Below are 11,742 nucleotides of genomic sequence, written 5' to 3'. Positions count from 1 at the left end.
CATAGCCTGACACCTCTCAAGGTCAACTTGGAAGCTGTTTCTTCCATTTTATTATTGAACCCTCCTACCTACTCAAAACCCAAATGTCAAGTCATTAATGTGTTTAAGAGAGTGAAGATCACAGAGACCACTACTCCAGTGGCATCAACAAAATAATGTAGCCCTGCATGTGCTATTTATCCTATGTTGGGTCTGCTTGTGCAGACCCTTGTGCCAACTTGCTTCAGTGGGACTCCACACTGGCAAAAAGGGTCTGTGAGACCAAGAGCTAGCAAGACATACCCAAAGCCAGGTTGCTCACACATGCAAAGTAATCAGGCTGATGATCAGTGAGTGTCATGGTTGGTTCCAAATAAACTATCCTCAACTACAAGCAGACCATTAGTTCCCTTTTAAATTTATCTTCATATTAATTTTTCTAAAAACCTCAGCTCTTTATATAAACTATCCCCAACTAAATGTGAATGAGATTCATCCCTGTGCAAAAGGCCAGCATGAGGCTTATGTCCCACTGAAACCTCAAAATAGGGCTTCAGTAGCACATAGGCCTTGTGCTGATGACTTGCACAATGGTGAATTTTGCTGCATGGGACTTGATTGATCAATAAATGCAATATTGGATCTTTGTGTACAGTCTGACATACCCATCACATATAATATATAAATAATATATAACTGTTGGTATGTGTGTGTATATATAGTCAGTCACATCTCCTCAAAGTCATCTGATTTTTCTTTTAGACTGAAAGCATTCCCCCCCAAATATTCTAACCCTTGGGAGGCATTCAGCTATTACACTGCTAGGCCCTGTGTACCTACCTACAGTAGAGAAATAAATCACCTACTGCAGTGTGGTTTATTCTGTACTGGAACCCATAGGCCAGTGGGCAGAACCACCAGCTATGGAAGAATTATAATGAAGATGAGTAACACTTTCACCGGCAGCAGTTTCAATCCCTTTCCTCTAGGCTTTCTGCTATTGATTCGCAAACAAAGGATTCCAAGCAACGACACATCACAAGGAGCAGTGGGTCCCAATTGCCAGAGACATTGCTAACTGGGAGGGGAAAGGACAACCTTTCCCTCTCCCCAGATAGGCACTGCCACAGCCATTTCCCCTCCACGTTTATATCCCACCCCTGATCACCCACGTGTCATGGATACGTCTGGGTCAACCCCTCACACATTAGGACTTTGGACTTTCCACCTTCTCGCACATTTCCAAAAGGTCATTTGTGTGAGTAAACAGCTTTTGGGAGTAGTCAGATGATTTGCATGCATACATGCTTGTGGTTTGCAGGTGCAAATGACTGTGTTGGTAACGCTGCAGTCGTAAATGCAACAGGTGGGATGAGCTCTCAGAGCTACTGGAAAGGATTTACTAATTTTCAGTGTGCTAATAGAAGGGCTTGAATATAGCAGAATTGCACACCATCCTACTGCATGTGTGTGTGTGATGGGAGCAAGTTTCAGAAACCCTGTATAGGGGGACACTATATCTTCCAGTCTATAGCACAGCAGAGCTCCATGTCTGTTCAATGCACTGGGATGAGCCAGGAGGATTGGAGCGGGTGGGAGAGTGGTTCCATTCACAAAACTGATCTGCTGGCCAAAACCTTGCATGGGGAGGAGCACTGCAACATGTCTGAGTTTCCTTCCCATACCTTGTAGCAATGACCATGGTTGGGGATGAGGATTTCATTTTTCAGCCCAATGAGTTACCACACAGAGCTAAGCCTGTTTACCCAGGCCTCATTATTTTTACCCAGTCTAAACTTTCTCTTAAGGTTATTAAAGTGCCCTCGTTTTGACGCAATGGTCAAAACCATATCCATCTTCTCCCATTAGCAGAAAATGCTACCAAGATTGACTTTCAATAGAGCAAAATGTGACACGTGGGCACCCTTGCCACAGATTCATTGACAGGTATAAAACTGGGTGGTGGAGTATTCACAGTGGGCAAAGTTGTCCCCTGTGCAAAGGGTCAGCAGAAGTTCTATAAATTAAGTTTGTTATTGAAGACTCGTGAGATTTAAGTGCTGGCCTTCAGCGCAGGAGTGAAGTTCACCCAAGAGCATGAGCAGCTCATTGAAGTGTTAAACAGCATCCAGGATAATACGTTGAGATGACAATGTACCATAGAGCCTTTTCATGTAGCTTGAGCTACACACAAGGGCACATCTAAATAAAATGCATAGGAAGTAATATCACCCAAATATGATCTACATTTTTGTTGATCAAAGAGGCTGTGGAGAAAAAAATAATTAAAAAGTAAAAGCCTTACGCAATGAGATTTAAAAGAAAACTTTGGAGGCTGACAAGATGCATCTGGCACAACTTCAAAGTACATATAATCAATGTTTGTCAATAGCAGTTTTGCATACTTTAATTTATCTTTCATGGATATAAAGCATGATGTTATTAGGATCCTGTCCATACCTTAATTCTGTTTGAGATTTGATGAATCAGGGGTCTATTAAAATTCAGTGCAAATCAGCTTATTCAAGGACACATTAGCTAAAGCTGAGCAGTATCTAATTCCTTTTATCTTGCTGTCTTCCTAACTAGTTAAAGAATCTTGAATTGTTCTCTCAAACTTCTGTGTGACCACCAACATACGAACACCCCTATTATGTTGTGCGCGTGTGTGTGTGTGTAAATTATATATATATAATTTACACATACACATATATATTACACCAATATAAAATATATTACATCTAAATTGTATATTATACACTCCAAAAATTCCTTGAACATACAGCTTGCAAAATTAAGCCCTCAAAAGTTAAGAAATGCCACAATTAAAGTCGAGTGTGCAACCTTAATTCAGCCCTCTTGTGTGTATACGTAATGATGCAGTCTTTAATTACATGATCACATGCTATTTTTTTCCACAGGATGGCTGCCTTATTCAGTGCACAGGATGGACTGTGCTCATTTAATGAACAGTTTTTCAATATTTTCTTTTCCCCTCATGGTCTCGTTTTTTTATTTACTGCCCATTATTCACTTCCCTGCTCTGAAGACAGAATTATTCATTTCATCATGGGCTTCTATGGCACTCATCACTACAATATCTGAGTCCTTCATGAACCTATGTGAAGTGTATTAATAGGACTCCCTGAGTGACCTTGGGCAGGTCCCTTAACCTCTCTATACAATAATACTTCCCTTCCCCCACCCTTTTCTGTCTTTTTACTTAGATGGCAAGCATTTGGTGCCAAGGTCTTATGTGTCTTTACAATGCCTTGCACATTGGAACTCCTAATCTTGGTAGGTCCTTCTAGGAGCTACCAAAATACAGTTGCCAACTCTTCTGCTGTTTTTATGAATCTCATGGTATTTGGTATTTCTCTTAAAGCTCCTGCTCCTGGAGTCATGTTATTACATGAGACTCTCTGCTTTCATTTTAAAAAGAAGTAAATTCCTAGCTCTCCTGGTTGTGGAGGAAAGCTTGAAAACATAGCCCCTAAAGAATCAAAACCCAGAAGGCAATAAAAAAGAACCTAAAATTTATTATTTTCTCATGATTTTTAAGCCAAATCTCATGGGGTTTTTTGCTTCAGGGTTGTCTCTGACTCATATCTTTGACTGTCTAGAGTTGACAATAATGTTGATAATAATAAATACTACTACTTCTATTTGTTACCCACTAGATTTTTAAACTTTGTAATTTACTGTTTTGACATGTTCCCCAATGATCAAGACAATAATGAACTGGAATGGATTCACCGGTAGCACATATTTGATCAGGATAGTCTGTTGACCAAACATTAAACATTAAACAATATTTGAGGCGTAGTTAATTATTTGCATTGCATGAACTTACTTCTAACCATTGTAGTTTGACTTTACAGAAAAAAAAACATAGTCAACAAATGCAAGATTATTTGTAGAAAAAAATTTAGTTTGTGAGGATGGTTAATGGCGCTGTGTCCCTTTGGGTTCTTCCTCTGACCCTATTGCTGGGGAATGCACCTTTCTGTGTGAGTATCCTTTTAAGGTAGTTACTGCTTGTGCAGTTCTTTGCAGAACCTTTACCTAGCAATTACAAAATAAAGCTATATCTCAGAGCAGTGCTTAATTTGCAATGAAAGAGGTGCCAGGGCTCAAGCAATTTTTTTACATTCATAACTGATGTAGCAAACCCAGAGGTGCTGGGGCTATGAACTGCCAAGCCTCGAGGTGCCGGGGCACAGACCTGGCACTAATTAAGAACTGTCTCAGAGATTGGAAATACTGATTTATCCTAGATTCAGATCCACTGGAATGTCGTGGGAAAGGTGGAAACCTGAGCATTATTGAATAGGCATTCCACCTCGGAAAGCCCCTTGTGGGAGAGGACACCCAAAAGGGACAGAGAAGGAAAATCCAATGCGAAAATAGGGTGAAAGATGGAGCAGAATAAAACAAATGGAGAGAGAGTGTAAAGAGGCAGATGGGGGACACAGAGTCTAGTGAAAAAATAAGTACTGTGGGCCAGATCATCCATTAGTATAAATCAGTGGAGCTCCGTTAAGAATCTGTAAATCACACAGTATTTATTTGACAACGGTCAGGCAGCTGGTGTGCTGAAACCACTACCTATCATACAGACCAATGTTGTCTCATTGTTTCCTTGTATTCCCCCGCCTTTCTGGATCCATCTGTTGACTGTTGTCTTATACTTAAATTGTCAGATCTTTGATGTAGGGACAGTCTTTGTTCTCTGTACAGCGCCTAGCATCATGAGGTCCATGACTGAGGCTGCTAGCTGCTACTGCTATGAAAATAATAAATGATGACATTAACATAGTGCACCCCCTTCTACCTGTCTAGCTCTTGAAGAATGTTCTTCTGTCCCTAATACATAGAACTGATTTCACTATAGCTGGGAGAAAACATATGTATTAATAAAAAGAAAAGGAGTACTTGTGGTACCTTAGAGACTAAAAAATATATTTGAGCATAAGCTTTCGTGAGCTACAGCTCTCTTCATCGGATGCATTCAGTTAGTCTGCGAATACAGACTAATACGGCTGCTACTCTGAAACCTGTCATATGTATTAATAAGTCTCCTGATCAACACACTTTCAGAGTAAGCTTTTTAAACTATCCCCAGTTCCCAATTATCCTTAACAACTGGACCCAAATAATCTAGTTCTGATCCTCCGGTATTATTTATTATCCATATAGAGTCAAGGTATACATGGAGCTGTGCAATACGTGAACAATGCCAGACATTTAATTGTACCCTGCTCAGAAGACCTGAGAGTCTCAAAACAAAACACACACAGAATGTGGTGTGTGGTTCTTAGAGCTAGAAAGTTTCATGGTTCAGATGGGTTTTCTAAAATTTTTGGAGGAGACATTAAACATTAAAGAGACTGGTTGCCTGAATAGAGTTGTGCGTGCATGTGTATTAAACAAAATGTTGGAGTTTGTTTAGGCTAATTCTGTTTCTGAATGTTTGAGTGTTATTAAGTGTGAAGTTAGTACAGTGGCTCTGGACAGCGTGAAGCTTACAGCTCTGCTAATGTTTCCATACAAATACTAACACATCCCAGTCTTTGCTAGGTGGAGATGGCTTCCAAAAGAGGCTAGATTAACAGGTGCTATTTGACCAATTTGTGTGAGGAGGCAAGTACCGACAAAGCCAGTAGGACGTTTCTTTTTCCACAGTCCCACAATGCAAGAAAGGGAAACAATATGTTTATAGCCAATAAAAGGCAATACATGTTACCTCTTGTTAACCTGTGGAACAACCTGCCACTGGATTTATTGAAGCAAAGATTTTTAACGAGTTTTTTTTAACTATATAAGATGTTGGAGCTTTTGCTTGCTTCTATTAAAGTCAATGGAAATATTCCCCCTAACTACAATGAGACCATATTAGGCCCTTAATGAGTCAGAATCTGAACCAGAATTGCAGTTGCTGTGATAAAAATAAGGGCTTTCAGTCTTCATGTTTAATGGAGTAAAATAGGGCTCCTGAAGGAATTTGTCTCTCTGTAATAAAGTATTGCAGTTAGGTGCATATATGTTTTTTGCAATGACCATTGTTGCAGAAAGGATTAGATACTCACCTAAAAGGTTTCAGAGTAGCAGCCGTGTTAGTCTGTATTCGCAAAAAGAAAAGGAGTACTTGTGGCACCTTAGAGACTAACAAATTTATTAGAGCATAAGCTTTCGTTCACCTAAAAGGGTCAGTCATGTGCTCTGGTTTGTTAATTTTGCAGACTTATTCAAAGAGGATGAAATTCGCTTAGCCAGATAAGTGCTTGTGTTGATTTAGTAGGGCTACTCACAGAATAAGGTGCTATTCCCTATGAGTGATGCTAAGCGGGTGATCTGTCTGCCAGATAACAAGAGATGCCAAACAGCAGCTCCTCAACATCAACAGAACCCACAATATTCACATCTCTGACTGTAGGGGGGAAAGGTTAATAGCAAAACATTCAACACAGCTAGAGAACTCCAAATCTTAGTCCAGGGGTCAGCAACCTTTCAGAAGTGGTGTGCCGAGTTTTCGTTTATTCACTCTAATTTAAGGTTTCGTGTGCCAGTAATACATTTTAACGTTTTTAGAAGGTCTCTTTCTATAAGTCTATAATATATAACTAAACTATTGTTGTATGTAAAGTTTAAGAAGCTTCATATTAAATTAAAATGCAGAGCCCCCAAGACTGGTGGCCAGGACCCGGGCAGTGTGAGTGCCACTGAAAATCACTTGCGTGCTGCCTTTGGCCGCATGCCATAGATTGCCTACCCCTGCCCTAGTCTTATCAGAGCTAGAGAGAGACTTTTTCCAGATCTGTTAATCCGATCACTAAAGAAGAATAAAAGATTGGCTTGTAACCTAAGAGAAGTTAAAAATCACTTTTAAAAATATTCCTCTGTTCCTCCAAATATTTCAGCCACGCAGATCTTCTTACAAAAGAGTTTTGGTTTTTTTACTTATTCTTTAATGAAGCTTCCAGTTGATGAGATTTCATCTTTACTGAAATTCATTCTGAAATTCTTGATGTTGATGTGCTTAAATTCAAATCTTTGGAAGAAAAAGAGAGAGGGTTTTTAATGGCTTATGGATCTTTTTGAACTGGCTGGTGAATACATGATCAGTGATTTTCACTATACAACAGAGTTTTATTTAAATAGTGTATTGTTAGGGCTATCCATCCACAGACAACAACGGATACCACACACTTGATCCAATGATGCAGTTGGCAACATACTGGGGGCATCAATACTCTGGTACTTCAGTGTCAGTTTTACAGATTTTGTGAGAACCCAATCAAATCTAAACAAGTCCAGAATGATTATGCTGCTTTAATTCACACCCATTGCAGAAGGTTGGATCCTGTACTAAATCTTGTACAGTTTTTCCTGTTTAGTCCTAAATGTTAGATCAATTAATTAGCTTTGATGGTTTTAATCTGACTTTCCTGTAAATATCGCTGAGGAAAATGGAGTATATATATATATATATATATATATATAAAACCCCTCGCCCTCCAAAATTTCATTAACGTTGCTCAAATGCAAAAGCAATTCTGCTGTCACCGAAAAGCAGCATGGCAGAATATTCAGCAGGCTAGTTTTTAATAAAACATGTTTTTATTCATAATTAATAAAACAAGGTTTTTTGGCTTAGCACTTGGCATGAATCCCAGTGGGAAAAAAAAAAGGCCCGGTTGCTGTGACGTGACCATGACATGATAAACATGTTACAAGAGGACATTTTTGGCTTAATGATTTGTTCCAAAGAAGTTGCACGGAAAGCAGTCTGTCTAAAAAGAAAAAAATAGACTTTACACTCTGCCAAACTCAGTGGAAAAATTAAATTAACTTTTCCTTCCTTTCCATCATCATCCTCTTCATTTTATTTTTTATTATACTTGGGCTTTAGGAGTTTTTAATTCAGCAGTATAATTAATAAAGGGTTACTGTTATAATATTGCAGAAGCCAAACAACATTTCATGCATTAATTCAGTCTAGGCAGTCAGAACTGAACGGAAAAGCACCAAGATTTCAGGATCTGGGTCTAAGGCAAAATTCTCCTGTCTGTTCAATGCAATATGGTCAGAAAAGAAACCAGTTACAAATGTGTAAATCTGTAGTAAATCCATCAAGGGCTGTGGAATTACAACATTGGTGAAACTGAGAGCAGAATTTGGCCGTATTTAAACCTGACATAATTGAACTATATGCAAGTTTTGCTTCAGTGACTAGAGATCCTTTACATTTTTTATTCTATTTATTTATTTTGCTTAGAATTTCCGTAGGAATTCACTGGTTATCACATCACTATTCCGAGAACCTGAGCTTTGCTTTTTTTTTTTTATAATGACTGTCTCACTCAACTTCATACCAAATATTTAGTAGCAGAGAAATTCTCAGAATGAGGTCTGATATCATTAAGGATTTGTTACTTTTGCAAAATTAAAACAAAAGGCTGTGTTATTGAAACACTGAAGTTGTAGAGTTAAGCACATTAAGAGTTAAGACATTGCTTCAGCAAAGTATGCTTTCTCAGCAAAGTACCAAAGCTTGTGTTTTAAGTGCTTTGCCTATTGCAGCGAGGGTTTAAATTAGGGTAACCAGTTAGAAAATGTGAAAAATCGGGATGGGAGTGGGGGGTAATAAGAAAAAGTCCCAAATATCGGGACTATTCCTATAAAATCGGGACATCTGGTCACCCTCGTTTAAATACTTTGCTGTGTTGGGGCTTCAGAAGTCAGTAAATATGAGAGCTGTGTTTGTGCCCTGATTCCATGATGATGGGTGAATTTAGAAAAGTTTAGATAGGAAATTAAGGCCCTGATTTGTGCACTTGTGCACATGGTAGATGTTAATGGGACTTAAGTATGTGCTTAAGGTTAAGCATACGCCTAAGCACTTTGCTGAACTGATGCCTTAATGTTCCAACCTTTCCTCAAAGGAATAGTCCCACTGATTTCAACAGCACTACTCACAGGAGTAAGGCTGACTCAGGTGAGTAATGGATGCAGAATCAAGGCCTTACCTCGGTCCATTTATGTAGACCTTTCAGAAAGTATGAAAACTAAAAAATGCAGGGTTATAATGGAGAATGTTTTGAACCCACCAGCATGCCCACAGTCTTAACCTATGGTATATTTGCTCGTGACGCGTGAATTATTAAGAGATTATTAAGATTTTTAAAATGCTCGGCGAAACCCTCTTTTCAGAGTGTGTCATGCATCCCACTGCAGTGGCTGGGCCACAGGGGATATAAATTTTCTATAGCTAACAACTAAAGGAGCTATTTCTACAGCTTGAGTGCTAGATGCTCATCACTTAGTGCTAGAGGTCCCAGAGTCAGGCTATGTCTACACTACCGCAATAGGTCAACCTAAGTTATGCCACTACAGCTACATGAATAGTGTAGCTGAAGTCGACGTAGCTTAGGTCGACTTACTGCAGTGTCTACACCACACTGGGTCGACGGGAGACACTCTCCCGTCAAATTACCTTACTTCTCTCATTCCCAGTGGAGTGCCCGGGGTCAATTGGAGAGCACTCTGCCGTCGATTTAGCGGGTCTTCACTAGACCCACTAAATCAACCCCCAGTGCATCGATCACCGCGGCGTTGATCCCCCGGAAGTGTAGACAGGTGACAGCTTGTGATGCTGGCTGCCACACTTGTCAACAGAATGCATTGATGAAATAAATCAATGATGCTGGTCTATACATATTCTCCCCATAGTTCTGTGGTATGCACATATGGGCAGCATGCGCTATCGCATCATAAAACAATTCCCCATAAAGAGGAATATGAGTAGTCAAAGCAGCATTGATCATTGGTCCATCAAGGCCAATATCCTGCCACTGCAGCACTGGCCTAAATTTGCTTGATGCTGCAGGAAAGCAAAAAGCCTTCACAATGCCCCTAGCTAATTGTGCAATGTTATAACATAGAGGGAAATACTCCTTTCTGACCCCCTAAGGCAATCAGCTTATGCCCTGAAACAGGAGGGTTGATATCCCTTGTAACTAAAGGGACTTAATGGCTTTGCATAAGCTTTAAGTCTAATGGCATAACCTGCATTCTCAGCACAGATTGCACAATGTCTGATACCCAGCACTTCTGTCAGGGTGATAGAATCTGCTTTTGCAGGCCCATTGAAACTGATTTCGCAGCCCCCTTTTTTGCTCCTGATTCCTGAAACTGAGCCTGTTTTTCATGTAAGCACAAATGCACAAGCTCAACAACTAAGCCAGTTTGAAAACACCCATACTTTCCCAGGAAGCTTCTTGTGGTGCAAATATTAACTTGTGGTGCAAACATTGTCTTGAAATACAGTAGCCAGGAACCCTTGGGTAGGCAGCAAAAGTGGTTACAACAGCATCTCCAATAGCCATGCCTTCAGCTGCCTTCTGGGCCCCAAGGGGTTCCTGTATCAGATGCTAAAATAGGAAAGGGTTTCAACTTAACAGTTCCAAAAATAGAGACATTAAATAAATTCAGTTTCTGTTATTCTGAAACCGGGCACATTCAGCACTTGTCATCTGATCTCCTAAAGCAAACAAAAAAAGATTGCAGCATAAATATCCTATTAGAATATATTTGGTTGTCTTTTCTCCTCAAGACTCTGGGGCTTGTAATGGAATCAAGAGGCAGACAGCATGTGTATTCCTAACTTGGAAAAGGCAGGGGTTGCTGTATTGGGAAAGAGAAACCTAGAACCCACTAACCATGATATAGTCCTTTAAAGTAGACCATTTCCCACTCTAAGGATAATGTGTGTATGTTCCCTGTATGCTCCATGCGAGAACACACCCCACTTCCATTATAATCCAGTTATAACATTGACTGAGTAATGCAATGCCATTGGGAGGTTGGGGCTTTTCCAGCAAAGTTCCTGGAATGCTTGCCGTTCAACATGGTAGTACCCAAGAGTTTGGATGCTTGTTAGACTGTCAGAAATCTGATTCCTTTCTGGTCTGTCAAAAGCCCAGACAAAAGATCCCTTTGAAAGCTGTCAGAGTGGACAAGAGATTCACACTGGACAGGCAGGTGTGGCTATGGTTATAGCTCTTTCAGACTTACTGTCAGTGATGGACAGAAATTGCTCAAGCTCTCTTCCGTGTCTCACAATCTCAATTCTGTATCTATCTGATTGTAATGTGGAACTGCAATGTTTATACTCCAGGTTTATAGTTAGGAAGGAATTTTCCTTGGCAGGGAAGTTTAGGGAATATTCCGCTTTCTCTGAAGCATTAAGTATTGCAGCCAGCTGGCTATATCCCACATGATCATTTCCAGCAACTGCACTGGTCTTTCCCATCTTCTGCCTCTTCCTTTCAAAGATCTTTTGTCATGTTCTGCATAGCAAAGGGCAGCTATCTGAGAGTTCCTTGCCCTTCTACATTTCGTTCTTTCCCCAACCTGCCTCTTTATGAGTGTTATCCAGGGTATTTCTGTGGATTTAATTTATTTATTTTTATTTGAATTTTTATGGCAAGGGTCCAAGGAGAAAATTCTGGCTCCATGCAGAAATAGGCACAATTCTCACAGGGAGTTTTAGAGACAAGAGGCTGAAATATAGTCTCAAAAGCACCCAAGTGACTTAGGCTCATAAGTCCTATGTCCAAAAGAGACTTAGGAGCCTAAACCCACTGACTTCCATTCACAAGACTTAGGCTCTTAAATGCTTTTTGTAAATTTTACCCATTATCATGGTCAGGTAGACATTTTTCTCAAAACAAGAACCATAAGAGTTTTAAAAAGCATTCT

General features: G+C 39.8%; 1 protein-coding gene across 1 annotated transcript in view; it reads left to right on the top strand.

Moving 5' to 3' along the window:
* Positions 1-3,920: 3,920 nt before the first annotated feature.
* HABP2 (hyaluronan binding protein 2) overlaps positions 3,921-11,742 on the top strand; it is a 42,277-nt gene continuing 34,455 nt past the window's right edge. Inside the window, exon 1 of the mRNA XM_043519101.1 lies at positions 3,921-3,989. Within this exon, the coding sequence (XP_043375036.1) occupies positions 3,921-3,989 (69 nt within the window). The remainder of the gene's footprint in view (positions 3,990-11,742) is intronic.

The sequence above is a fragment of the Dermochelys coriacea genome, chromosome 7, assembly GCF_009764565.3.
Source record: "Dermochelys coriacea isolate rDerCor1 chromosome 7, rDerCor1.pri.v4, whole genome shotgun sequence".
NCBI lineage: Eukaryota > Metazoa > Chordata > Testudines > Dermochelyidae > Dermochelys > Dermochelys coriacea.
Note: the sequence above shows the minus strand (reverse complement) of the source record. Positions and strands in the feature narration are given on the sequence as shown.